General features: G+C 41.4%; 1 protein-coding gene across 5 annotated transcripts in view; it reads left to right on the top strand.

Annotated features, from left to right (window-relative positions):
* Window positions 1-25679, top strand: part of LOC129369608 (protein unc-13 homolog C) — a 128614-nt gene that overhangs the window by 43761 nt on the left and 59174 nt on the right. For all 5 annotated transcript variants that reach the window (XM_055045125.1, XM_055045124.1, XM_055045122.1 and 2 more), the window contains 6 exons: window positions 1308-1423; window positions 2168-2331; window positions 9347-9503; window positions 9874-9942; window positions 20665-20754; window positions 24152-24280. In XM_055045125.1, coding sequence (XP_054901100.1) covers window positions 1308-1423; window positions 2168-2331; window positions 9347-9503; window positions 9874-9942; window positions 20665-20754; window positions 24152-24280 — 725 coding nt within the window. The remainder of the gene's footprint in view (window positions 1-1307; window positions 1424-2167; window positions 2332-9346; window positions 9504-9873; window positions 9943-20664; window positions 20755-24151; window positions 24281-25679) is intronic.

The raw sequence follows: 25679 nt of genomic DNA, 5'->3' as shown, positions 1-25679 counted from the left end.
GGTTTTGTTTTTTCTAGCGTGCTTAAGGACTTTTATATTGTGACATTGAGCGATTTGGATTTTAATCTCTTAGTGCTTTATATGTCTTGTGTTGTTTTTTTTTATGTTGGCAAGGACGGTTAAACGTCGCTTGTCTGAGCGGAGACGTTTGCTGTCCTGTTTTCTGTATAAAACTTGGTTTTTACTGTAGGCCTTCAGAGGATTCTTGTCTTGCTCTACCATCTTCACGTTCATGAAAATGTAAAAAGCCGTGAGAAGACAAACGGCTAAGCGAAAGAAATGGTAGAAAATGGTAAAAATGCTGTCAGATGGGTGTCGCCAGTTTTCCTTTCTCATTTATTTTGTACACAATGTTTTTTTGGGGTTATATTTCTGTTCCATGCAGGATGTTTTTTATTGGCCATTTGTCAAATAGCACCTATGTTGGAAAAAAAAATTCTGAGCTAATTATAATTTTCTACAATCAGTTGTCTCCAATTAAGCTGCACCTTAAGGACCGATTGAGACTTTAGAAACAGTCTCAATCAGTAATAATGAAATACTTATTTATTTATTCATTACTGAGAGCAGCTGTGTTGTTCAGTTAAGTTCTAGAAACCTAATGACAAATAAAAAATCTTATTTCTTAATCCACTGAGTCTGTTTCAGTAAAACCTTTGTTTTATAAATGACATCTACCAGCAGGTCGATTAAATTGGCTTATTTCTTTAGAGTTAACGAGTCTCAAACACGGATCAGAACCAACACGGAGGGCAGTAGAGCGTTACACAAAATAACACTGGAAACAGTGTTATTTTGTGGATAACAACACAAACACAGCCACAACAGAGATGCTTGGGCTGCTTCTGTCCCATTGCCGCCACTGTTTGGTCTTTTGTCTTAATTCGTGGTCATATGTGAATCTGGATTCGCAGATTCACATATTTGTGAGTTTTTCACTGGAACGTAGCTCTACATTATTAATGGAAGATTTGCCTATTTTTAAATGTTTTGTCATAGAAAAAGATTTGTTAAAAAAAACAGCTGAGTGCAACGCGACTCGACACGCTATTGGCTGGTGCTTGCAAAGCATTCGGCCATTTTCCTTGAAGCTGATTGGCTGTAGACTTTAGATGATAGCTCATCTGATTGCCACGACTGTTTCCACTTTGCATATTGATGCATATTAAGGTATACCCGGTGGCGCCCTGCAAGCTGTGGTCCTGGGTTCAATTCCCGACCTCGAGACCTTCACCGCATGTCTTGGCAGCCTTGTGCATCGCGAGAGCATTTCGACTGACGTTCCCCGTCTTTCTCATGTGTAACAGATAAGAGGACTGACAAGTCTGCAGTGTCTGGTGCCATCAGGCTCAAGATCAGTGTTGAAATGAAAGGGGAGGAGAACGTGGCTCCCCCTCATGGCCAGTACACGTGTTTACATGAGGTAAGTGGCAGAAGTGATTCTGTTTCTGCTCAATTTGAGCTTTTGCTCCGACTCAATCGCTCTTGAGGCTCAGCTAGGCCTGGTAAATCCCTGTATGATTTACCAAGTAAGTGAAATGAACTGGCACTGTCTTTCATTAATGTAAAGGAATTATTGACTTAAAACAAGGCTAAAACAGCCTAATGAAAAGTTCTTTCCAAGTTAGCTTTGTTGTGTTTCATGTTTACTGAGATATTTGGCTAAAAATCAGTCAAGAATAATTTTTCCAAGTAGGTAAGATAGAGATAAAATAACAAATTTAAGCTACAGCTTAAACATCTAGATCATGAAAATCCTAAATATACCAAAAACAACAACTACTGATATTGCTTCCAAAATAATGTCTTAACTATTACTGTTTTAACAATAGCTGATCCTTGTCTTTATTTTAATATTGACACAAAGACATAGAAAGCAAATCATATAATTTACGTAGTTTGTGATTTCTGCAGGAAAATATTTCCAAATGCCAAAACTTATTTTCCCTGTCTTTTGTGTAAATGAGGGAGAAGAACAGCAACCCTCTCCTCAGCCAGCTGACTGGCAGTGCGCATTAAAATGTTGGTTGTTTTGAAATCGTAACTGTAAAACCTCGTTAATGGCCCGCGCCCAAATGTAGCCTGGTGTTGAAAGCTCTGATGCCCAAAAATGACCTATTTTACATTTCAAATCTCTTTGTTTCGCTGTTGTTTTCTTCCTCAACAGAACCTGTTCCACTACCTGACCGAAGTGAAGAGCGGCGGCGTGGTGAAGATCCCGCAGGTGAAAGGGGACGACGCGTGGAAGGTCTACTTTGACGACGTCTCTCAGGAGATAGTGGACGAGTTTGCCATGAGATACGGGGTGGAGTCCATCTATCAGGCTATGACGTTAGTACCTCCCTGATCTATGGCCTTTTACCTCGTCAATCTGTCATTGTCTCATCGGGCAGAGTGGAGGGGAGCTGGAGGAACAGAGGAGCTGTAAAGATGTCTCCTCAGCAGAAACGGAGCAGGGGAAGACAATCGAGCTCCTCCGTCCTCCGTCTGATTGATTAGTTGTTGGTTAGTGGAGGGGGGGAAAAACTTCAAACCGGCCTCTGGTCTCATTGATCATGGGAAGCCGTTAACGGCCTCGTTTCCCCCTCTGGCTGTCTCTCTGATCAAGCCTTACCTTGGCCTTCCATAAATGTCGATTTACTGCTTCTTTTCTTCCATTCCCACACACAAAGAGACATGAGAAACTCTAATTCAAGAAATAAATTATAGCTAAATATTGATGGCTGACATGTGATGATTTTGTTGAAGGCATGAGTTTATGAAGTAACCGTAACCGTCATTCATGCACCTCAATTTCTAGTGATTCGTTTTGCTTCATTTTTTTTGTTTTGTTTGGGACTTGAACCACACTTTGAAAAGTTTGCCTCTGCGATCTGTACCGGACCTTGAGCGTTTACTCGTCTGTACCATTAAGTGGCTGATAAAATTTGTGACTTTTGAAGCAATCTTCTACTTTCAGACCACTGATCAGAACAGCACAGGAAGCATTTGGCTGTTTCCCTGGAGCTTTACGCTGCTCATTCAGCTGCGTCTCTGTGGCTGCACACGCTTTTTTTTTCTCCATTTTTTGAATGCTTAAAGGATGATTTAGGTCCTTCAAATTATGCCGATCAGTTGCCATCATTACCCTCCATTGTGATGATTTGTTGTCTTTTTAAAAACTTTGTTTTTTTCCTCTTAGTTTTGTTGATTCTTATAGTAGAAGTATATTTTTAGTGTACATCAAATTTGCATGTTTAGTCAGTGCACTTGTATTCAAACCTCATTAAAGTTTCTATATTTGAAGTGGAAAAGGTTAATTTATTTAAGTTAGCTTTTAATCTAGTAAAATATGACTTCATTAGTTATTACAAGTGTTGCGAAGCATGTGAGTCAAATTTTTCTATGCAAACTTTTTGTAACTTTAACATCTCAGGTGTAGAGACCTGCAAGTTCAAGGCGCTGGTTTTAGCTAACTGCTAACAAACATGAATGTTTTCAAGCCAAAAAGATATTCATCTAAAATAAAAATAGTCAACAGCAACAAAGCATGAACGGTTCGATTTAAATGGTGTCAAGTCTCGGTACATCCAGTTTCGGGAGTATAACACTTTACTAGATTTGTATGGAAAGCTAATGTTGTGACAGATTTCTTTCCTCCCTGTTACTTCAGTCACAAACTTCAGATTGAAATATACAGCTAAAAGTCTGAAAGTACACATCATGGAGCAAACTAACATTTCTTTAAAATAACATCAACATGCAACAAAGTTACGAATTTAAGACGTAAATGTGATGATGTAAGCCCTTCTGTTGAAAGGGGAAATGCCACTGCCTCGCCTTTTAAGGCCTAAAATTATGATAATTTGTTTCTTTAATTGCTTTTTAGGACTTTGTAGAAATCCTGTTCTGCTTAGTGTTCAATCCTCAGAGCAGGGAGACATTTTGAACACTGCTAGCAGCCTTTTTTTCTAGATTTCTCCTATTAGGCAGTACTGGCCACTAACTTTGCAGTCAGCAATCATGAAACTTGCCCTTATTTGGACTGCCATCAGAATTCACATCAAGCCATTTTTTTGGAGCTAAAACAAAACAAATGAACGGCGCTCTTTGCTTGTCCGAAGTCTTTAAAATGTTGGAAACGTGGAGCATTTTTCTCACCTCGGCGTGACTAAATATGTTGCATTAGCAGGTCTTTTAAAGCCTTGTGTACTTAACCATGTTTCAGAGTTTTATTACCCATTTCCCATTAGGCCCAGAGCATATTTGATTCTCCTCACAGCAGCTCCTTTATCAATCGGCCTGCGTTCCCTGTAGGGCCATCATGTCATTGGCTTTCCTGTTAGCTCTGCAAAGCTGCTTTTAACAATCTCTAATCCGTCTCAATAAAAAACAAAAAACAAAAAAAACACACATCTCTCATAAACAGCCACTAAAAATGAGTGCAGCTGCTGCAACATTACAAATAATAGTAATCGGATATCACTAAGCAGAATAATCATTTTTTTGGTAGGATTTCTGTTTAATTTCCCACAAGAAAGAATGGAAAGGTTTGCAAAGGTAATGTAGAAATGTTCTTAAACTCTTAAGTGAATGTATCTAAAAGTTACCAAAGTAATCCTAACTCCACATGTAATAATGTATAACAGATTTTTGTTCCAAACTTCCTGATTTAAGTTTATTCTAACAGAAAAAAGTAAACTGATAGGACTTTTGATTCACAAAACGAAGTCAGTACAGTAAATACCTCACTTTAATAAAACACATATTTTTTAAACATCCTTATTACTTTTTGTCGCTTGGAAACAGATTTGCTCATTTTCCCCCTTGTATTATGATCTAGAACAGGATGCTTGGCGTTCCCAGGCTCGTTACCGGCTCCGTCAGGTGGAGTTAACGCTCCACGCTAGAATCGCCGTTTCTCTCCGGAGCGTTTATTACGCTTCGTCGGGAATGCGTGAGCGTCCTCACCGTTACAATTTTTGCTTTCATCAAAAAGCCTCGACTCCCAGTCACTCCTAACCTGACTGCCGCATAAATCAGAGCAGCTGTGAGGAGTCACTCTCTCTTTCTCTCTCGCTCTCCCCCCCTCCACACACACCCACTCATAAGAACTGCAAACGCGCACTCCTTCATTATCCCTCATCTCTCTCCATCACTGCTCCCTTCACCTCCTAACCCTCGCTCCTCATTTCATAAAATCTTTTTCTCATTTCTCTCCCCCTCACTCCCTGCTGTCGGAAACCCTAATATCCCGCACGAAGGCGCTCTCGTTGGCCGCTGAAGACCGTTGCAGGGAAGCCACCGGGTTACACAATGCGACCCGTCTCGAAAATTGGCTCAGGAAATCCAGCTCTAAAAGCATCATGGGAATTCGGCGGATGCCATCATCACTCTCCCCGCTTCGCTCTCTTAGCTCGCCTTACTCCAAGTGCTGCTGGGTAATTTGGAGGCTGAAAGCAGAGTAATTAAATAGGCTTTCCAATGAGAACATATTTGTGTTTGCGTGTGCGTGTGTGTGTGGGTGTGTGTGTGTGCATGGACTGCACTCAGAAAAGGGAAGGGAATCTATAATCGTTAGCCCGCATAACTCTGTGCATTCATGAGGCAATGACTCACTCTGTGTGCGAGATATTCTTGGTTTTGAAACCTGTTTTTATTTTCCTGTCCGGCACCCGGCTTCGCAGCGGCGCTTTAAAATATTTATAGAGAAACATACTACAACCATCATCGACGAGTAAATGCGAGCCTCAAAATAAACCTCCGGTTTCCTGCATTCAGTGTCTCAAACATTCAGGTGTTTGGTTGCTGCGGGTCACGCCGGAGGCGCGTAAGATTCCTCGGATGTGTGTAAATAAAGAAACTATTATCGCTACGTTTTCTTGGTGCAGGATGTTATCTATAGTAATTAGACTGGATTTCCTCTGAATGCAAAAGAAAGAATCTGTCAGGATTCATGACAAACAGGCGTTTCACGTGGCTTGTAAAGCAGCACGATTGTTTGGAGTTGTTCAAAGGAATCTGCGCACAAGACCCACTCTGAGATGCCTCTGGTTTTTCATCATTTTACAATCAAGCCGAAGATGTTCATGTCAACTTTCAAAAATCAGGCTAGCACAGCCACATTTCATAGTTGAGTGTACCGACTGCAGACATTTCTGAAGACGGATTACTTCATTTCCCACAACCCAAGTGGTTACTCGTAAGCTTGATGAGGAAGCTGGATGCTGAGAACCATATTTTTCTCCACCTGCAGCCGCCGTACGCCCGTTAGCGCAGCGCAGAGTTGCAGTCCGGCTGATGAACGTCCGCGCGACCGGCTCAACCTTAGCATCGTCTTGGTGTCGCACACAACACAGTTTGATGTCAACACCATTTCTAGCTGAGCTGTTTATTGTTGGAACACCGAGTACGCAGTTGTTAAACTTTACCTTTGGCCAGGCAGTAAGTCTGCATTGAGTACATGCAGACCTCTGCGGAGTGAAGTACTCCGGAGTGTCCGGGTGGCCTTAAAAGTGGCCGATATATAAAGACCTGCACATAGTTTGTGTGTTGGACACCTCACTTTCCAAAGGGTTTTATTTTCTGTGTAGTTCCTATTCTCAAACATCAGCACGTCTGAGAAATAAACTCCATAGGTTGTGTCTAGTGATCAGCCGATATAAAATCGGGGTGGCAAGAAAGGATTTTTGTCCAATATGCTTAGTGCAGAGGTGTTTTCTGTGTTTTTACCTGAAATTTGTCTAAAATCAATACGTCACGCAGCCAAGCTTCAACACCAGTTCACTCCTACACAGTCCAGCTGACATGGGGCTTTGACTTTCTCGCTTAACAAGTCAGAGGCCTGTCGATAGTAAGTTGACTTCAAACACGCTTCCCACCTTTGCCCTTTTGCCCAACGCACATAAAACTACCTGTTATCCAGTCTTCCAAGTAAATGCAGCTTCCTTTTAAATAGCTTCTGGGTTCGTTTTGGAGAGCCAGAGAGCGTCGACGTTAGCGCATCCCGTTAGCGCATCCTGTTAGCGCATCCCGTTAGCGCTAGCAGGTACCCCAGTCCTGGCTGGTCAGGCTGAACATTTCCCACTCATCTCATTGAACATCTCTTGCCAAAAGCCACACATTTTAGCTTCAGGAATCCACGTCTTGGTAGAAATTTCTGACAGGTTTTCTTTGAGGAACATAGCAGCGACGATTGGTTTAAAAATGCTATTGACAGCTGTTGGAGTTCCTCTAATTCCCCAAAGGATGCTTAAGTCCACTTGCACAAAAACAGCCTCGAATCCTCCCCACCACTCCAAAAAATAAAATAAAAATAGTTTAGTAGGCGTCGACTTCCAGAGAAAACCTGAAATCCCTCCCTTTGACAGCTGAACTCTCTTCACACCTTGACATCCTAGCTCACACACGACCTCGACGGGCTAACGACCCCACAAGAGGTGTAACGCTCAATGCTCCCTTTTACTATCAGTTAAAATAAAAGAAAAGCCTCTTGAATGAAAATAAAAAAAGATTTGTCTTGAGCGAACTCGAGTGTGTCTGGTTTGCTTTGTTTGGCTCTCAGGATGACTGATTATCTGCACAGCGATACAATTCTTCCCCTTACAGTGGGAGGTCTGAACGTCTCCGAGTAAAAAGCAGCAGACAGGGAAGAAGCATTAAGCGTTTGAAGGATAAAACCTCATTCAAGATGCATCACTGTGTGAATGTCTAAATTAATTCAAAGAAAAGAACACTGTGTTTTCTATTGTTTTTTAATCTTTAGCCTCCTTGATGTTTTGGTTCATGCATTATTCCATACGCCCCAGCAGCCCCCCTCATGTTGCTAACAGTATTTGACAACAGCTTTGATCAATGATATGATTTGTTTTGGCCACTGAAGAGACTTTTCTGGACTGCTACCATTCCACCTCTTCTGGGAAAGGGAATTGTTCAGAACATTAAAATAAATCCTGTGACAGACGTACAGCGGTCTGAAGGTGAAAGTACGACGCTCCAGGATTATTAAGCAATGCGTCTTGTTGTTCTCTGCCTTGAACATTTCCATGCATTATGAGGCTGCGACATTATATTTTAGAAATAATAATAACTAATAATAATAATAATTAATAATAAAAGCAAAAAAGTCCCACAGATATTTAAAGGTATATGATGGTTTTAAAAATTATTGTACATTATCGATGCAGATGTATGTGGGGTCTCATCAATGCTTTGCAAGGTTTTGCTCTAATTATTGCTGCAAGTACTCTGAGAAGGATTGGAGTTAGGGCTGGACTTTGACTAGGCCAGTCTAAAACATAAATATGTTTGGATTTGAGCAGCCATTGTATTGTAGCTCTGCCTGTATCTAAACTGAATCATCTTTCCAACCAGTTTCGCTGTTCATTCTTCCACAGAATGATTCTGCCACCATCATGTTTCACAGTAGGGATGATGTGTGCTCTCTGATTAATGTTGTACTGTCCTGGCCTGCGAGGTTAAGCACAAAGCCCTTTACATTAGACGCCATTTCAAACACTTTGTCGACATTCTGCTAAAAAAAACGAAATAAGAAATTAAATTAAAATCGGATGCAAATAAGCAAAAAATGAGTTCAGTAGAAATCTTGGGAGTTGCATGAAATATGATTTTACTTTAGCCATGACACCGGTGCTCATCAAATAAGATGTTGTCGTCTTTTCAGTCATCGGAGCGGCTAAGCATGTGGCGTTTTGGGGAAATGGCACTCGGCAGTTTTACAGAAAAGTGATGGATTCAACACGTTGGGATGACGCGACGTTTTATGAACTGTGAGAGCCCTGGTGGCAAAAGCTGAATTGTCAGGAACAAAACCCGAGAAACAAACCATCATCCTCCTTCCACTTCCTGTCGTCTTCTTTGGCGTTTTCGCCAGCGGTGACATCTGGCTGTTCATCACGTGACTCCTTGTTCCCTTGCATTTTCTGAGGTCTTCAGCAAAAACCAGTATTTACACTCCTGACATTAAATGACTCGCGAGTGGACTCTATTTACCAGTGACTTAATTTGAATAGGCGGTTAGCGGCAATGTCATTTCATTAGGCGATAGAACCAGCGAGAGTGATTTAACAGCACACGATAATTCTCCGAATTGAAAACCCCCCTATGTACCTGCCAGCATGACTCAATGTCCATCATGTCAAACGCCGATGGTATTCATTTGTCAGAAAGGGGAACAGGGTTCATGACACGAGAATTACTTTTTCGAGGCGCTTTGCGTGCGTCTGTCAGTGCGGTATTTCTTCATGTGGTTGCCGTCTGTTTCTTGGCAGCGAAAGGATGAAAGCGTTTCTCTTGGACTCCCTGAGACACTTACAGTAAGCTGAAAGCTGTTTGTTCTCCTCCGCAGGCATTTCTCCTGTCTGTCTGCCAAATACATGTGTCCCGGTGTGCCCGCCGTGATGAGCAACCTGCTCGCCAACATCAACGCCTACTTCGCTCACACGACCACCACCACCACCACCACCGCCTCCGCGTCTGACCGCTTCGCCGCCTCCAACTTCGGGGTGAGTGTTTGTTTTGGTTTTTTTAAAACAAGCTTGTTAAACTTTCTGGCCTTTTCCTGACACCTTTGTATTCCTGTGCTAGTTTACATTTAGCGTTCTAATTTATACTCCCTAAAATCAAAACTACTTGGCACGCCTCCCAAAGTCATTCATTCAAACTTTTTAATAAGCTAATGTTGCAAGACCCCAAATAATATTTTCGGGCTCCGAGCCGAGTCTGGCAGCATCGCTAAACAACTGCTTTTTACTCCAAGAAGTAAGAATGAATCACTGCAGACAGGCAATACCACCATCCAGGCGGTGTTATAAATTTTGTTTTAGGCATGGCGCTTTGGGTGGAAGCTGAATTATTGAATTCTGATCCTAACAGAGGGAAAAATTCGTCAAATTGCTGGACCAGCTGCATAACTCTCTGAGGATCGACCTTTCGAAATACCGGGTATGTAAGGATTTTTGGTGTTTACGTGTGTGTGCGTGTGTGCAATGACATTTTATAAACAAAATTATCCATAAATGATTTGTGTCATTTGTGATATTTTCAACATTTAGACCTTGAAAAATGACAAGTGACTGCTGCGTGTTTCTTTTATATCCGACCGCTCACTCGATGTGTTCGTGTCCATTTATGTTCATTTTTTCCCCCCCACTTCTTGTCTTAAAGCTGTGCTGTCTTTGTATGTATTCACTGTGTGGGGCCGCTGCAGTTACAGCAGCAAGTCTTTGTCTGCGTCAGAGTTGCACAGGTAAAAACTGAGATTTTTGTCTTTTATGCAAAATTGCTCCAGATCAAATTAGCCAGAGAAGATTTGCGAACATCAGTTTTAGCATTTTTGTTCTCTACTGGATTTAATAGACTTTCTCCGGTTGTTGATTGGTTTTGTTTTGCTGGAGACTGAACTTCACCCACAGCATCTTTTGATATTCTGCTCCATCCATCTGAGCAGCTTCCTCATCCCCACAGCACAACACTGCCACCACCGTGTTTTCCTCTGGCGATGGCGCAAAGTAATTTGCAGGTTTAGTGTTCCTCCATGTTGCCAAAACGTATCTGGATCACCATCCAATACCTACCTTTTTTTTTTTCTTTCTTTCTTTTTGAATAAAATGCATAAAAACGTCTGGTTGCTACTCAATAAATATAACTAAAACTTAAAACGCCGTCTGATATACAATCCCACACAACCCGTTTAAAGTCATTGGTAACAAACTCCCAGGACTTCGCCATGGATGCCACTCTTTCACATCAGCTCATGTTTAAAATAATAATAGAAAAATGCAATAAAGCAGTAAAATCTACTCACTTTCCAGGTTGTTTCTTTTAAAAAGAAAATAAAACTGTGCCGTTTTATATCCACACCGCCATTGGACATAACCTTTAAAAGGATCTATGGCGGTAAAGCTCAATAAAATAGAATAAAATATGCGGCTGCAGTGGGACTAAATGTAAAAACGCTCAAGAGGTGTAACTGCTTGGATGTGCTGCCTTTGTTTTTTTTTCTTTTTCTTATTTTAGCCACTTGGAAAAGTGGAATCTGTATGCTTACATTGCAATATATATATATATTTTTTTTCTGCTAAAAGACGACACGTAAAAATGCAGAAGGTGATGAACGACGGGGATAAAAGGTTGCTGTTTCATACTAAAAATAGGAATTGAGACGAATTGCTCCGCGAATGCCTCCGCAGACCCACCGGACGCCGACGCCGTGAAGCAAACAACATCCGCTGATGCGTAATTTGGAATATTTATGCCAATGCAACGCTGGTTTAAAAGAAACAAAACAAAAAGAGAAAAGGAGATTTTGCAACTACAGCGTGGTGTAGTCATGTTTGCCTCCCAGCTATAGGGGCTCTTACGTTTGTGGTTGAGCTGCAGCGTCGTCATTAATTGCTGGTTCCTCACCGCGCGCCCCGTGCAGGAGCCATAAACAGGAGCTGATGCACAGGCTGCTACAGCTGCTGCGGAGTTGGAAACTTTAACATGTGTGTGTGCTGCTTTGGATTCCACTGGTGTTACCCGACACCAATGGAATTCAGTGGAATAACAAATCTTTATGGGACTTAACAACTTTTATTGAACGCGTCATCAGAAAACAGAGATGTATTGATCCATGACTGCAAGATGATTCATTTGCAAGTCTGTGATGATGTCAAAGTTCACACCGACTGGGAGAAATATAGTCACTTTATAAGGTGTCGTAAAATGCCGTCGGCCAGTGGGGGTCACTCTCACTTGTTAGCCCACGTACGGGATGACACCGTTTCATTTGTCATGGCCATTAGTTCAGTGATTGCCGCTGAGTGATAAGCCTCGGGGAGAACCTCCCTGCGCTTCATTATGGCGCTTTATGTAGGATTTTCTGGTTGACTTGTTCCAGAAACGGCACGGATGTGTTTGAGTTAACCTGCCGTCACCTTCGCGTATTAACATGATGAATTCTCGGGCTGAGCGGCGTGACGCTGTCGCCGCCCCTCACGTGACGCGCGGCCCTTTAGTTTCCATCATCTTGTTCAACGAGATTGTTCAATGAGATCCACCGGCTGAGGTTGAACCGTGGCAGGTCTGCACCATTGTGTGCGCCATTTTGAGAGTTTTACTTCAGGAGAGTTATGGAGAATCTGAGGACTTTTTATTATTATTATTATTATTTTTTTTTTACAAGTGTGGAAAAATAATATTCACGTAACCAAGAAAGTTTTTTTTTTGTTGGTGAAACTCCACGCTGCAAACCACTGTTGAATACGTGCAATTTGTTTTTTAAATTTCTATAATAAATCACTTAATTTTTAACAGCGAGCTCGGGCATTTATTATAGGCTATATGAGCCCATAAATTATGAACAACGGTTTTCTTGATAAAGAATGAATTATAGATTTATTGTGCCACCTCCAGAATGAGATTATGAACAGAAAATTGAAGCTCCTTTTATGTGGACTTTGAGGATGTATAATTTGTCCATAAGCTTTATCCTCCTTTTAGACATCAGATTAAACTGGAGTTAAGCAAGAATCAGACTAATTATGGTTCTGAATGCAAACGTAAAAAGAAAAAAAAGAAAAAAAAAACTTCTCAGTTTTACACTTCATTAACAACATTATGAGATGTTACATTTCTGGCTGATGTTTTCTTTGACATTCTGATCAGAAGTAGTCTCTGTAGCTAGCTAGCTAACCTGGTTAGCTAGTCTCTGTAGCTAGCTAGCTGACCCGGTTAGCTAGTCTCTGTAGCTAGCTAGCTGACCCGGTTAGCTAGTCTCTTTAGCTAGCTGACCTTAAGGCTCGCTAGAGAGGTTTTTATGTCAAAATTGCATTGACAGCCCTTTCTGCTTATGGAAATTAACGCAAAGAATTGATGTAAAGAACTTCATTTTCCAGAATAATCCCTAAAAAGTTATTCCCGTTAGACAGTCATAGCCGTCCCGTATTCCTCTTTCTGCTCACACACTGTTCAATATGAACACATAGGGTCTGAATTCATCTCCCGCTCATTCATTTGTCGCTCTGCAGAGCAGATATTACAGCATGTGGGCTCAATCCTGCACACACTATGTGCACTGCGTCGCGTATGTTCCCCCGCTGACAGCGTGACAGTGAGCTGACGCTGAAGGATGACCCCCCTCACCTTTAACGCGGCACAAAAAGCAACACGTAGTCGACTGGGGCAGCGCTTTTGTTCCTCTGTTCTGAGCAACAGTGTTAAGTCCCCGGTGATTACAGAGCAGCAGGTACAACTGGCAAAAAGACGGGTTTATTTCGGAGACGGCCTCGAGGCGCTAATAGCGAGGGGTGCGACTAAGAGGACTTGGCAATGGAGGTGGATCTGAAACGGAAGAAGAAGAAGGTGCGGAAGGATGACAGAGAAGGAGAAGAGGTCAAGTGAAGGAGAGAAGGCCCCGGCTATCATCACGCGGCCCCGGCTGTCACATTGCGTTCACCTGCTGCTCTCTTGTCAACAGTCCGGCGGTTCACGCTCAGCCACCAGCCCTTCTGTTTTGTTTTTTTTCTCCTTCTTTCCGTGGCGTCCCGCAGAGCCGACCTGCCACTATTCTGCCGTAATAAGATTCAGATCTGGCTGCTCCGCTCACTCACCATATGGATTTCCCTACAATGTCATTCTGAGGGAGATGGAGTTTGCTTTTGTGAAACAGTGGGGCTTGAATCAGCGGAGAGGGGGCGCCGGGTGTGCAGCCGTCGCTACACATTTGACCATATATGCATTTTTTCTTCTTCCGCCTCCTTTTCCTTTCAGCTTCGCTCCCGACGGCGCTGATGCCTGGTGACAGCTTGTATGGCGAATCTCTGCTGGCTGGGATTTTGCAAGTCTCTCTGGGTGGAGGCGCTGAGTATTAAATCTCTGGAATGTGGTGGTGGTGGGATTCACAATGTTTGGTTTTTGGGGTTTTTTGGCTTTTGTTGCTGTGGTTTTGCGCGAGCCGTTTGTATATTGCAGATTTGGATTCTGACTACAGGCAGAAACAAACATGACCTGAACCAACAGGTCCAGCAAATGAGAGCGACTTGCAAGAATCTGGTGTCAAGTCACAAACATAATACACAATAAAATCATTCAAGAAATATATATATATATATATATATATATATATATATATATATATATATATATTAGCTAAAAGTTACATTTTTAATAACAAACCACTCCAGAAACTGAACTGATAAGACCCTCATTATAGGAGGAGGAACAAGACAGACAGATAAATAGATTTGTGCACCATCATTACGCCCATCCAACTCAATTTTGACAATTCATTCCCCTCCAAAAAACATTTTTAACAAAAATATCAATTATAGATTCTGCTTCGTAGCTTCTGTTTTTCATGAAACCAGCCAAAGGTTTCTCTCTTCCTTCTGCTCTGCTTTCAGCCGTTGGTGTTTTTTTCTCCTGTGCCATCTACGCAACAGATATGTGGCTTTGGTCTTTCAGAAAGTAAGACTCTCAGATCTGTATGCAAACTTTGTTTCAGATGTAAACAAATGCGCAAGGTTTGCACACATTTAGCACCTTTAAATCCTCCCTAGTAGAGAAAACATTGAGGAATTTGCTCTGTTGGTTTAGTTTGGTTTAGGATCTGCCCCATTTTCTTAAAAAGGGAGTTCAGGGATTTTTACAGTGACACCATTCTGGTTTGCTGCTTTAAACGTTTCCTTTTGCTTCCTGTGCCGGTGAAGAGAAAGCAAACCACAAATCATCCGAGTTGCACAATTATCCCCGTTTTCTCGTCCTCACAAGGAAGGCGCCGGAGAGAAAACATAATTTTATCGTTTCTCGAGGAAATAATTGTTTGGGAAACAAAAGCCTCGTCCGTACAGAAAGTGGTTGGGATTATCCAGTTCTTTGCTGAACAAAACCGCAACAATCCAAATCTTGCCATTGGAAATGCAGGATAGACAATATTGAGAACCGCCCCCCCCCCCTCCACAATAGGCAGGTTTTTAATCACCTGTCACGGAGGGCGGGAGATGAGACACCTTCCCTGCAAAACCGTCGAGAAAAAGGTGAAAAATAATTGAACATGTGAATTTTTTGCTGGCTGAAAAAGAAAAGAACGAGCTGCAGAACGAGACCTCCGGCACCATTGATGAGTATTTGCAATGAGAGACGAGGAATTCTCTGCTTAACGCAGAAGTGGGTCAGGTGGCTGCAGCTATTTGCATCTGAGTCATCACGCCTCTCTCTGTATCCGTTTTTCTTCTTTTTTTTTTTCCGACGGGAGATCCCTTGAGTTTCCCAGTTCAGATGAGACCAACGCACACGCGCGCGCGCAGTGGTCCTGCTTTGAATCTAGCAGTTGTACGTCGGTCGAACAGTCTTGTTAACCACAAAACCCACAGCTATTGGAGCACTGTTTCAGATCAAATATACCCCTAAAAACTCAGTGGATTCAAACAAAAACACGACCACGTAAATGTTTGGAAAGGCCACTCAGCAGAAAAGTGTTACAGTTTTGGGTTGAGAACATTTTTTATAGCTGAACTGTTCAACTTCAAAAAAAAAAAAAAGAAAAAAACACCAATTCACAACAAAATGAATTAAATAAGTAACCAACTCTAACGTTAACCTATATTCAGTGGTTCAATTCAATTACTACTTAATGCAGCACATTCGTTTTTGAAACTAAAAACAGTGATTTTGTCACATCACAACCAGAAACTTTAATCTGCATTATTGACTGAAGACACTTTGGTAAGATGAGATCAAGCATAACTTTTTTTTTTGGTCTAAAACTAAACTTCTACTGCTCTTTGTGCTCGTTTTTACACTGTGAAACATGGTGCTGGCAGAATCATGCTGTGGGATTTCCTGTTTTTTTTTTTTTTTCCCAGCAGGGAAGAGTTGGTAGGAAAATACATGAAGCTAAATCCATTTGAAAACTAAATTGAGGCAGAGGTTCACCTTCAGGAATGCACAAAGCATTGCCAGATGATGGACTAGTTTGGCTTAAATCATATTCACATGTTAAAATGGAGCAGGAAAAGTCCAGAATTACATAAAATGGCATATCAGTGGCATAACTTGGTAACTGAGATATTTTACAATAAAACAATGAAGGTTATTAAGTATTCAGATTATGATCGTATACGACACTTAAAAAAAAATAGACAAAAAAACAACAATGTAAACTGCAGATGCCTCACAAATAACTGAATTACAATTAACTGTTTTGCACAACTTATATTAGCATTTTTTTTGGTACATAAAATCTTTAAACATTTGAAGGTTTCAATTTTAACTGAAAAAAAATAAATCCAACATTCAAGTTCTAAAAGTATCTCAGCGAACGGCTCTGATCTGATCATCACAAATTAAGGTCGAATTCAGGGAATCGTGACGTGACAGACGTTTTTCCGTGCCGATATTTAGCTTGCTGTTTTAATTGCAGTGGCCCGACTGAGCGTTGTTTCCACACGCCAGCTTCAAAGCTCCATATGGTAAACTGCATAGGCCTGCATAAACACTGGAGGAGGAATTGTGAAACGGTTTGAAGTCGGTAATGATTTGCTTGCTCTTCCTCGCTGTGTGAACTGTTTTTTTGTTGTTTGTTTGTTTTTGATGATAAGCAGTTGCTGCTGCTGCTGCTGCTGCTGCTGCTGCTGAGTTTGGGCTCTGGTCCAAAATAAGATTCGGCTCCGACAACACCAGAGACAAACACCTCAAAGCTCATCAGCATCACTTGCTCCCTGTCATCTTTCTAAGGCACCTATGATGTTTGTCTTGACTTTTGGCTCGCAGATGCTTCAGTTTCACTCATCTGCTGGTGCTGGTGTTTTTTTTTCCTCCGTCTCTCCTGTGATTTTTGTGCGTTTTTTTTCCTCCCCGTTTCTTCTACTGAGGTTGCTTCTTGGCGTCACTGTCGCTTTTCAGACAGCGGCTCAGATAGCTGTGGCTCTCTTTTTGACATTGTTGTCAACATCTGGAAAAACAACTCCCTAATGTTCAGCCTTTTTGCTGGTTTTTACTAGTTATTATTAGTTAAATGTTGCTTAGTTTAAGTTTAGTTATTGTTGTAGTTTCTTTCTGTACCTCAGGCCATTTTTGGTGCAGAATTCAGTACTTTATCCCGATACTTAATACTGAAAGTATTGTGATTGTGCATATATCGTTTGGGTAATGAATACTCGGGAGAAGATACAAAAAAACAAAATGTATCAAATCATTGATGGGACAACGAATCCCAACTATAAAACTATATTTGTGGCTATTTTGTGGATTTACATAATCAGTTTCACATCATGGAAGGATATCGTATCTAGAATTTCAGTATGTTTGAGTCATTTTTATAAATGCGTAATATAGTTTCAGTTTTGTAGTTTTTTTCCCCATTAATTACTGTTTTTATTCATTTCAGCTAATGGGAATGTTTTCTCAATTTCAGCTTTTGTTTTTCCGTTAGTGTTAGCTAACCTTGCTGTAAACCACCGTCCTCCACTGCGGAGCAAAATCCGCTGAGCCAAACAGGTTTGCGGCAACAGACGGACGTCAGTTCGAAAACAGCGAAGAACCTTGACCTCATGACTCCTCCGAATGCATCCTGAGAAATCAAACTCTATGGGACAAATCCCAGACAGAGGAAAATGAGAATCGAGCAGATTGCAAAGGACGGCAAATAGACCCAGATTTGTGACAATGTATCTGCTATTTAGATATTCTCTTCTGACTGACCTGGAGAAATATTTTGCAAGAGAGTTTGGACAAAGAAGTCAGAGACTTACTCCCCACCTTTGCCCCACTTTTCAGGCTTTTACCTGCACAGATTTTTCTTCCATGTCACAATTTCTCTAGACATCAAACTGCAAGTTCTTGGATATTTTCTTTAACTGTTCCAGTGGAGGCACTGGTCTTCTATTAAACCACACTTTATATTTGACAGATTTACAGATTTTGTGAACACTATGCTGTATAAAACCAACAAAAAGGCTTAAACTGGTTGACATTCACGGCTCTCGCTCAGCTGAATCAATTGTCACTCAGTACTTGACTTAAGTTGGACTTCACTGGCCACAGTCAGCAGTAAAGCTTTCTTGTTTTCTTGAATATTTTACAGCTTTATGCACACACTTAAGAGCGAAACCCTGAAGCCTTTCTTTGTCCAAACGGAAGTAGAAAATAAGACTTCATTTTCAGTGCGCAGATTTAAATTCATCATAACGTGACGGGTCAGATAGAAGGCAGAGCGAAAAATGTGAAAAACATATTTTGGAGTGCAGTTTCAGCTCTTTTCAATGTCATTTCTCATGTCATATAAATGCTAATATGTCATCATCAATATAGTCTCTGTAAAATCAGGAGAGCTTCTTCTCACCTTGCATGAGAATGCTGCAGACTTTGAGTCACCTTATTATGCCTCTTTGAAACACACACAACAGACTTAAGTCAGTGTATTAAAGCTGCAGTGAGTGTGATACGCTGAGCGTCTCCGACACGTCTAATCTTCAAATTGTTCATTTGTATGCGGAAAGGGAAACGATGCAGTGCGCTCCAGCTATACCGGGTCCATTTCTAGGTTAACTACAATTTCTCTTGAATACAATCTGACCTAAGAGTAATGTTTCAATGAAAAAAAAACAACAACAACCAGTAATTCAATATGTTCATAAATGCAAAACCATATTTTTGGTGTAATCAGTCAACCACATTCCTTAGATCTAGCTACAGTGTTAAAATAATAAAACTCTATCATATATATATTTTTAAAAAGCAACCCTTATTAGGTCTTTAAGGCCCTTCTCGAAACAGCTGAATTGTCTCAGGCTGTTCTGTCTAAATTAAGGAAGTCACATCTGGCTGGAAATGATATGATTGGCTATTATTGTCCCGTTTTTTCCCCCATTTACTTAGAGGCTGCTAAATGTAAAAAAATAATATTTTTCTACACCTTGGAGAAGATGAAAAGTAATGGGCGACGTGGAAAAGGCTGTGTAAAGCGTTTGTGTATTTTGCACTGCTTTTGATTCCACGCTCAGATTTTGACAGGACTCAGTGCTGCAGTCAAAGACATAAATAGTCCTTGTTAGATATTCAGCAGTGAGAAAAAATCCTCTTTGAACAGATATAGCACATATGGTCTCTGTGGCAGCAAACAATGGCTGAGGAAGCGGATTATATGGAAGAGGGGAAAAATAAATAAGTCTTGCCATTTTCTAAAAAGACTTAAATAGATTTTTAGCTTTAATCTTCACAATAACGGTTGGTAATGGTTAGGTTAGTCTGTGTAACTCGTTACCAGCTTGTCAGATTTAAAAAAAAAATTTTATTCAAGTGGTATTTTTCAGGGGTCGGTGTATCCTCAAGAAAATAAAATTCATAATGACATTTCTTTTTTTCCTCAAGCAGTTTTATAGCTCTGGGAAAAAAAGCATTAAGAGACCACTTAAAATGATCAGTTCTCTGATTTTGCTTTTCGCTGGTATGTGTTTGAGTAAAGGGAACGTTGTTCTTTTATTTTATGAAACTGCTGAACACGTCTCCAAAATTCCACGCGAAAACGTCGCATTTATTGGCACAAAATGCAAATAAGTGCATTTTCTGCAAACATGCATTTCTTTGCAGAAAAAAATGCATTTTTTTTCTGCATTAGTAATGCAGAAAAGGAAGTAGTGCAAAGGAAACAAGTTTGCATTCATTTAGAAACAACAATACCAATGCTTTAACTCAGGAAGAGTTCAGAAATGAATAGCTGGTGGAATAACTGAGGTTTTCAATGGGGTTCACTGCAGTGGTCTCTTCATTTTTTTCCCCAGAGCTGTTGGAAAATATACACTCCCTTATGAATAAAAATATAGCGTGTTTGCTCATAAGAATGCGTGTTGTGCTCGTTTGCCTGGCGGCTGTTTACTACTCTTTCACCTCTAAATTCGACTCGTCCTATTAATCATGAGCACAGAGGACAGAAACTGTAATTTCTCAGTGGGCCGCTGACTGTCTGTGAGACATTTAAAGGGCCTCCGCACCGTTTTCTATCCTGGTTTTTTAGACCCGTCCGCAGTTGTTGTTATTGTCAACCCTCAGAATCCGTTTTTCCTTGTTTTTTTTTTTTTCCTTCCTCGCATCACTCATCAGCTCTCCCCCTGAAGACGTCGGCGCAGGTCTGCTTCAGCTGCTCGCCGCCAACCTCAGATCTCCCAGGCGCCCCTGTCGTCGAGCTCGGCGGCCGCCGTTGAGATGGGGTGCTCTGCTTTCCGAGCCCCCTGCCCCCCATGGTGTGAATTTATCGACGGCATCGAGGAAAAGACGCAACAAGAGCATTTTTATTAGAGCCCGGCGAGAGCTGGAGAAGTAGGATAATGCATGGAGCAGTAATGTGTTTCCTCCAAGCTGTCAGGGCTTTATATGCTCCCCTCCACCCCCACCCACCGTCACGCTGCTCTGCGCCGCCTGATGACTTCATGGCCCTAAAATAGGGATTTTCATCAGCAGAGGCCTCCCCTGTCCACTAAGCGATTAGACAGACTGTCATGTCGCCATGATTGCTTGGCATTCCTCGGTAATCAATTTTCCTGATTTTTTATTTTTTATTTTTTGGGCCGTCTAAGTGATATGACGTGTCAGGTGGAGTTGTGTGACGGTGCAAGGCTGCTTCCAGAAAGATGTCCTCATCCCCTCATGTTGTGTTTTTTTTTTCTTGCTCTCTTTGGTCGACTGCAGGACAACTTCCCGGCAGGAAACCCAGAGCGTCTCCAGGATCTGAAGTCCACCGTCGACCTGCTGACGAGTATCACCTTCTTCAGAATGAAGGTAACGTCCACATTTGAGAATCTAAGAAGCCAGACACTAAGAGGGGCAGGATTGTGTGTTTTCCAGGTATCGTCATCTTGCATCATTTTATAGCACAATCGAGTAAATGTGTTCCCTTCAGTTGTTACGGAAATTTGACTTCACGGTTTGAAACCTTGAAATTGGTCCTTGGTCGCACTAAAAACCTTTCTTAAACTCCGCCTTGAGGAAGTCAGCACATCTTTCTTCTGTTGCCCCTTCAGCAACATTTTTTACAATCGCTGCACTACGAAGCAGCTCATATATTGGGCTCAGCAGATGCAAGGCTCCACCAGGTGATTGCTAATTGCTTCTGGCTAGTCTGAAGGAGCTGCATCGGGGAAGAGCTGCTCTTGGAAGCCTGGGAACTGGAGATACTGGGAGGAGCTTCGTCTCAAAGGCAGAGCTCGGTCCAGCGATGCGCTTTGCTCAACTGAATGGTTGCAATTCAAAGATTTTTCAAACATGCATGAAAGAATCAAGGCAAACACTCCAGGAATGATTTTGATTAGGGAATGACATTATAACATGATGTAAAGCTAAAAAAAGGCAATTTTACACAATACTGCCCCTTTAAAACAGCTTGTACTTAAAATATGACAGGAATGTATGTACTGTATGTGATGTTTGACTCTCACAGTCCCATTGCCGTTACAATTTCTTGCATTTTCTGACACACACTGATTGTGTCGTTCCTCTTGAGGCGACTGCTGGTGCTGAGCAGCATTAAAAAGCGCAGTGTGCGTTGACATGTCTTCTTATCTTGGTCGCTCTGCTGCTGCCTTTTCAAATGCCTCTTGGGAATCAACAAAGTCGTATTCAGCTGAACTGAATACGTTCTGTTACAGAGTGAAACCAAACTATGATTCCAGCTAATTCTGAATGAATCCATTCAAAACCCGTTCGCTTTATCGTCTTATTAATTTATTGCTGCAAAAAGCCCATGCATTTATCGTTTGCTGCAGAGGTGCCGTCTTCCGCTGAGGTGTTGACCTGTTTTCAACAAACAACCCTCACAGTGTGTTTAAAATTATCCAAGCCTTGGTTCCAATGGCCCCTTGAAATGCCAGTGGAGGTTATTTTGACCCAGTGTCAGAAGAGCCTTTGAAATGACAAGTGTGACATTTCAAAAATGGCTGCTCTTGCTAAATTTCTTTCTTTGTTTTATGTATTTTTAGTCGAAAAAGACTCGACCAGGAAGACATAAAAAACACAAACAACAACAAAAGAAAACTTTACATTGAAACGTTAATCTCTTGTAATCTATTAATGTTATGCCTGGACCTTACAGATTGCCTTTCAGTTCATTTTGATGAGAACAAGACAGATCAGTTGAGCCTGAAAAACTGAAGTGTTATCCATTGTATTTGGTGATATAGGATTATTCTAGATGTGAAAACCTCCACCCACATATTAAATGTAATTATTTAAGATCCATTTCCTTTATTTTGCTTGTCGAGGTCGAGACTCATGCGCCGCGTCCTGCTTTAAAACAGTTTCACAGTCCCACAGATGCTCTGCGCGTCGTGACGACCGCTCGGCCGCTCCGGAGTCAAGAAGTCGCCGCCCTCTCCTCGCTCCCCTGCTCCTCCCCCGGCAAACTGCGGGATGCCGACTTGTTTCCAGGCTACAAGAAAAGCTCGGCTCCTTGCAGCTCCCTTTCTGTGGGTGGGTGGGTTCGGCACACTGAGGCAGAGCTGAGATGGCAGCTGTGAGCGGAGGAATGAAAACTGTCACTTTAGGTCATCAAAGCCTTCACTCCGTGCCGTACCGATGCCGAGCCCTACTGCGTGTGCGCCGCGCACCGCAGCTCACACACAGCCGCGGCCTCTGCCTGCACCGTGACCCGCACATGCACCCAAACGCTTAGGGTTCATCTATAAATTAGTTGATCAAAAAACTCCTGATTTGTTTTTTTATTATGCATTAACTAAAGGCAAGAAAGAAGAAGAGAGATCTATTGGTTTCTCGCCAAATAATGAACCAACTTTTATATTTGACCTAGAGTTGTTATGCTAAACATTTTAGACTACCTTGTAAGGACAATAAGCACATGTAAACATATTTTTTTCTCACTCTGAATTAATAAACCATTTTAGGGCTGTTGTAAACAATTATTTTACAACAACTTTTTAGCCTTTTATTTTAGTAATCGAGTATTCTATTGATTATTCTGACGATTAATTGAGTAAAAACATCGGTAAATCCTTTCACCAGTAATTTTAAGGATGCTTATTGTTCCCCAGAAGAACAACGCAAACCTGGACATTATTGTGAACGTCACTAACGCTTAAGCTTTCGTCAACTCAGAGGCGGGCGTGAGAGCGCAGCGCAACACAAACAACGAACACGGCGGGAACGCGGCGCACTGAAATAATAAAACATAACTTAACGAAGCTTCCAGGCAGGTAATTTTCCTCGAGGAATTTTAATAATTGAGGTTCTCGAATCATTTGAGGAATCGCTACAGCCCTAAACCATTATTAGTGATTTATAAACTGTTTATGAACGAATGGATAACATATTTATTAGCAATCGAAGAGGAGAGCCTTTTTGAAAAGTGTTAATGAGTTATTGTACTATTAACACCTTATGAAGTTTTAACAGTGGCAAAAAAAAAAAAAAAAGAAAGAAAGAAAAGTGCTTTAAAACCGCTGTGTGGTTGAGCGCAGCTTTGACAGGGAAAGAAATTAGAATTGCATCAACCAAAACCATATTTGATGTTTTCATCAACTTTTATCTCCTCAACCGAGTCGTTAACTTCCCCGTGTTTTCTGGACGGCTCTCAAACCGAACCACCACAGGTGATTCCTCTTCCGACAACGACTCTGTTTTATTACCTTCTGATTGTCTCTGACGTAAATTAAGATAATCCTGGTCACTGAGCCGCCGCCGCCGCCGCCGGAGTGGTTTTAACACGCTGCTCTGGCCCGAAGCTGTTGCTAGGCAACTGAGTTGCACTGGGAGCCGGTGACACAGAGATTGCCCCCAAAATATCCACAGCAAAATTGTTCCGGTTTGGTCTGTCGAATGCATTTCAATCAGCGTGTCTTAAGTTTAAGATTTACAGTGTTAATAGCAACTGGAATGTTTCACAGGTTAAAGAAAAACATGTGGGAACCAAATAATGGAGGGAAAAGGGTAGAGTATAGTCTGAGCATAAATACATAAAACACTGCGGAGCCAGACCAATGTGCTTCAAACTTTTCCGTTTTTATTGAGGGGTAACCAAGGAAAGCGTTTTTTCCCCCTGTTAGCGCTGGTTTGCTCTGCATAGCATGTCTTTGAAAGTGTAGCATATCTTTCTGAGTTTGTTTCTTGAATGATTCCAACGTTGCATAAATTCTGCAGCGACCATTTTGTGTTTATGCTTCTGCAGGTGCAAGAGCTCCAGAGTCCACCAAGGGCCAGTATGGTCGTCAAGGACTGCGTGAAAGCTTGTTTAGACTCGACGTACAAATACATTTTTGACAACTGTCATGAGCTCTACAACCAGCTTCTCGACCAGGTAATCCCGGTTTGTTTCTGTATTTCTACCTCGACATTCGGCGACAGAGGTCGTCACAAACGGGAACCGAGTCGCAGTCTAGAGGAAAAAGGTCAAGTTGTGGATCTCACGTTTATGGGGGAGCAGAAACACTTCCTGTTTAAAGTTTGGTGAAAAATGTTTGTCTTCGGTTGAGGTAAATGAAGTTTTGATTGCGCTAAGTGGACAAAATAAAGAAAAGAAGCCGCAAAAGATATGATGGCATATGTTGAAGAATCAACAAAGTAATCACGTTTTCTTATAAATGTAATATATTATATTTCTCCAAATGTTTTTATATTTCCCCTAATAGTTTGCCTCAATTCTGGGAGCATTTTGCTTCCATAAAACTTGGTAGTCTTATTTTACCACAGCTGTAGCTTAAACCTGGCATTCGAAATAAGTCCAGGTTGTGCTTTTTATATAATTTTGCAGCTCTATTTTTCCCAATGTGGAATCAGCACTTTGCCCGATCTCCTCTGATTTATCCTATTTAGCTGCAGTTGGCACTTTTTTAAAATTTATTTTACAGCTAAGACTTTTTTGTAAGTCAGTGAAGACAGCTTCACTGACAGCTTGCCGGTGTTGAGACTTAAAAAAAAAAAGTTTTCCGCTTGTCTTTTGACAGCAGGGGGAAGGTGCCATGTTTTAATACTATTTCTTATAAACAACAAAAAATGAAGAGAAATTGGTCCTTAACGACACGCTGTCGCGCTCTCGTGCTTTTATCATTGATAAAATAATGATAAAATATCGTTTATGACCTTTGCACCATCATTAAAGTTACATCTTCTCTTTCGCTTTGAGTGTGTTTGTATTGATAGGTGGCGATGTTGGGAAAGATATAAATCCATTCGCATCACAGCTGGAAATCAATAGTCTGTATGTCGCACCTGGCATTTACCAGGCTGCGAAATGTGCAGCGTTTATCGCAACTTTGACTTGAAGAGTCTGGAGCAAAGATGAAAGCGGGTTGGAGGGGGGGCAAGCATTTCTCAGACAAATTTATTGAACTGATTTCATCCTTTTAGGGACCATGTTGATTTCTCAAGAGCACAAAAAACTTTTTTAGGAGTAACCTTGGAATGCACAGCATGTTCAACCGTGGCCCGTAGCTCCCAGTTGTATCTGTTTCCATCTGTGAAATTGAGGAATGTGCAAAAACAGTTTGAGAGAAATGAAGTTGGCAAACAGATGCTAGGAAAACAAGTGAGGGTGGCTGGAAGGGGGATGGTGAACTCTGGCACCCAAAAAGAAAAATTGGTGATAAGTGAGGATTTATGTGTGGAGGAGGAAAAGAAACGAAAATAACTGGTATTACAGAGAAGTAGCTTGGAGACTTAACAGACCAGCACCCATCCTAGGGATTTAAGTGTTTTGT

Source organism: Poeciliopsis prolifica, unplaced genomic scaffold (assembly GCF_027474105.1).
Source record: "Poeciliopsis prolifica strain line A6 unplaced genomic scaffold, Auburn_PproV2 SCAFFOLD021, whole genome shotgun sequence".
NCBI classification, from domain to species: Eukaryota; Metazoa; Chordata; class Actinopteri; order Cyprinodontiformes; family Poeciliidae; genus Poeciliopsis; species Poeciliopsis prolifica.
This window is presented reverse-complemented; position numbering and strand designations above follow the sequence as displayed.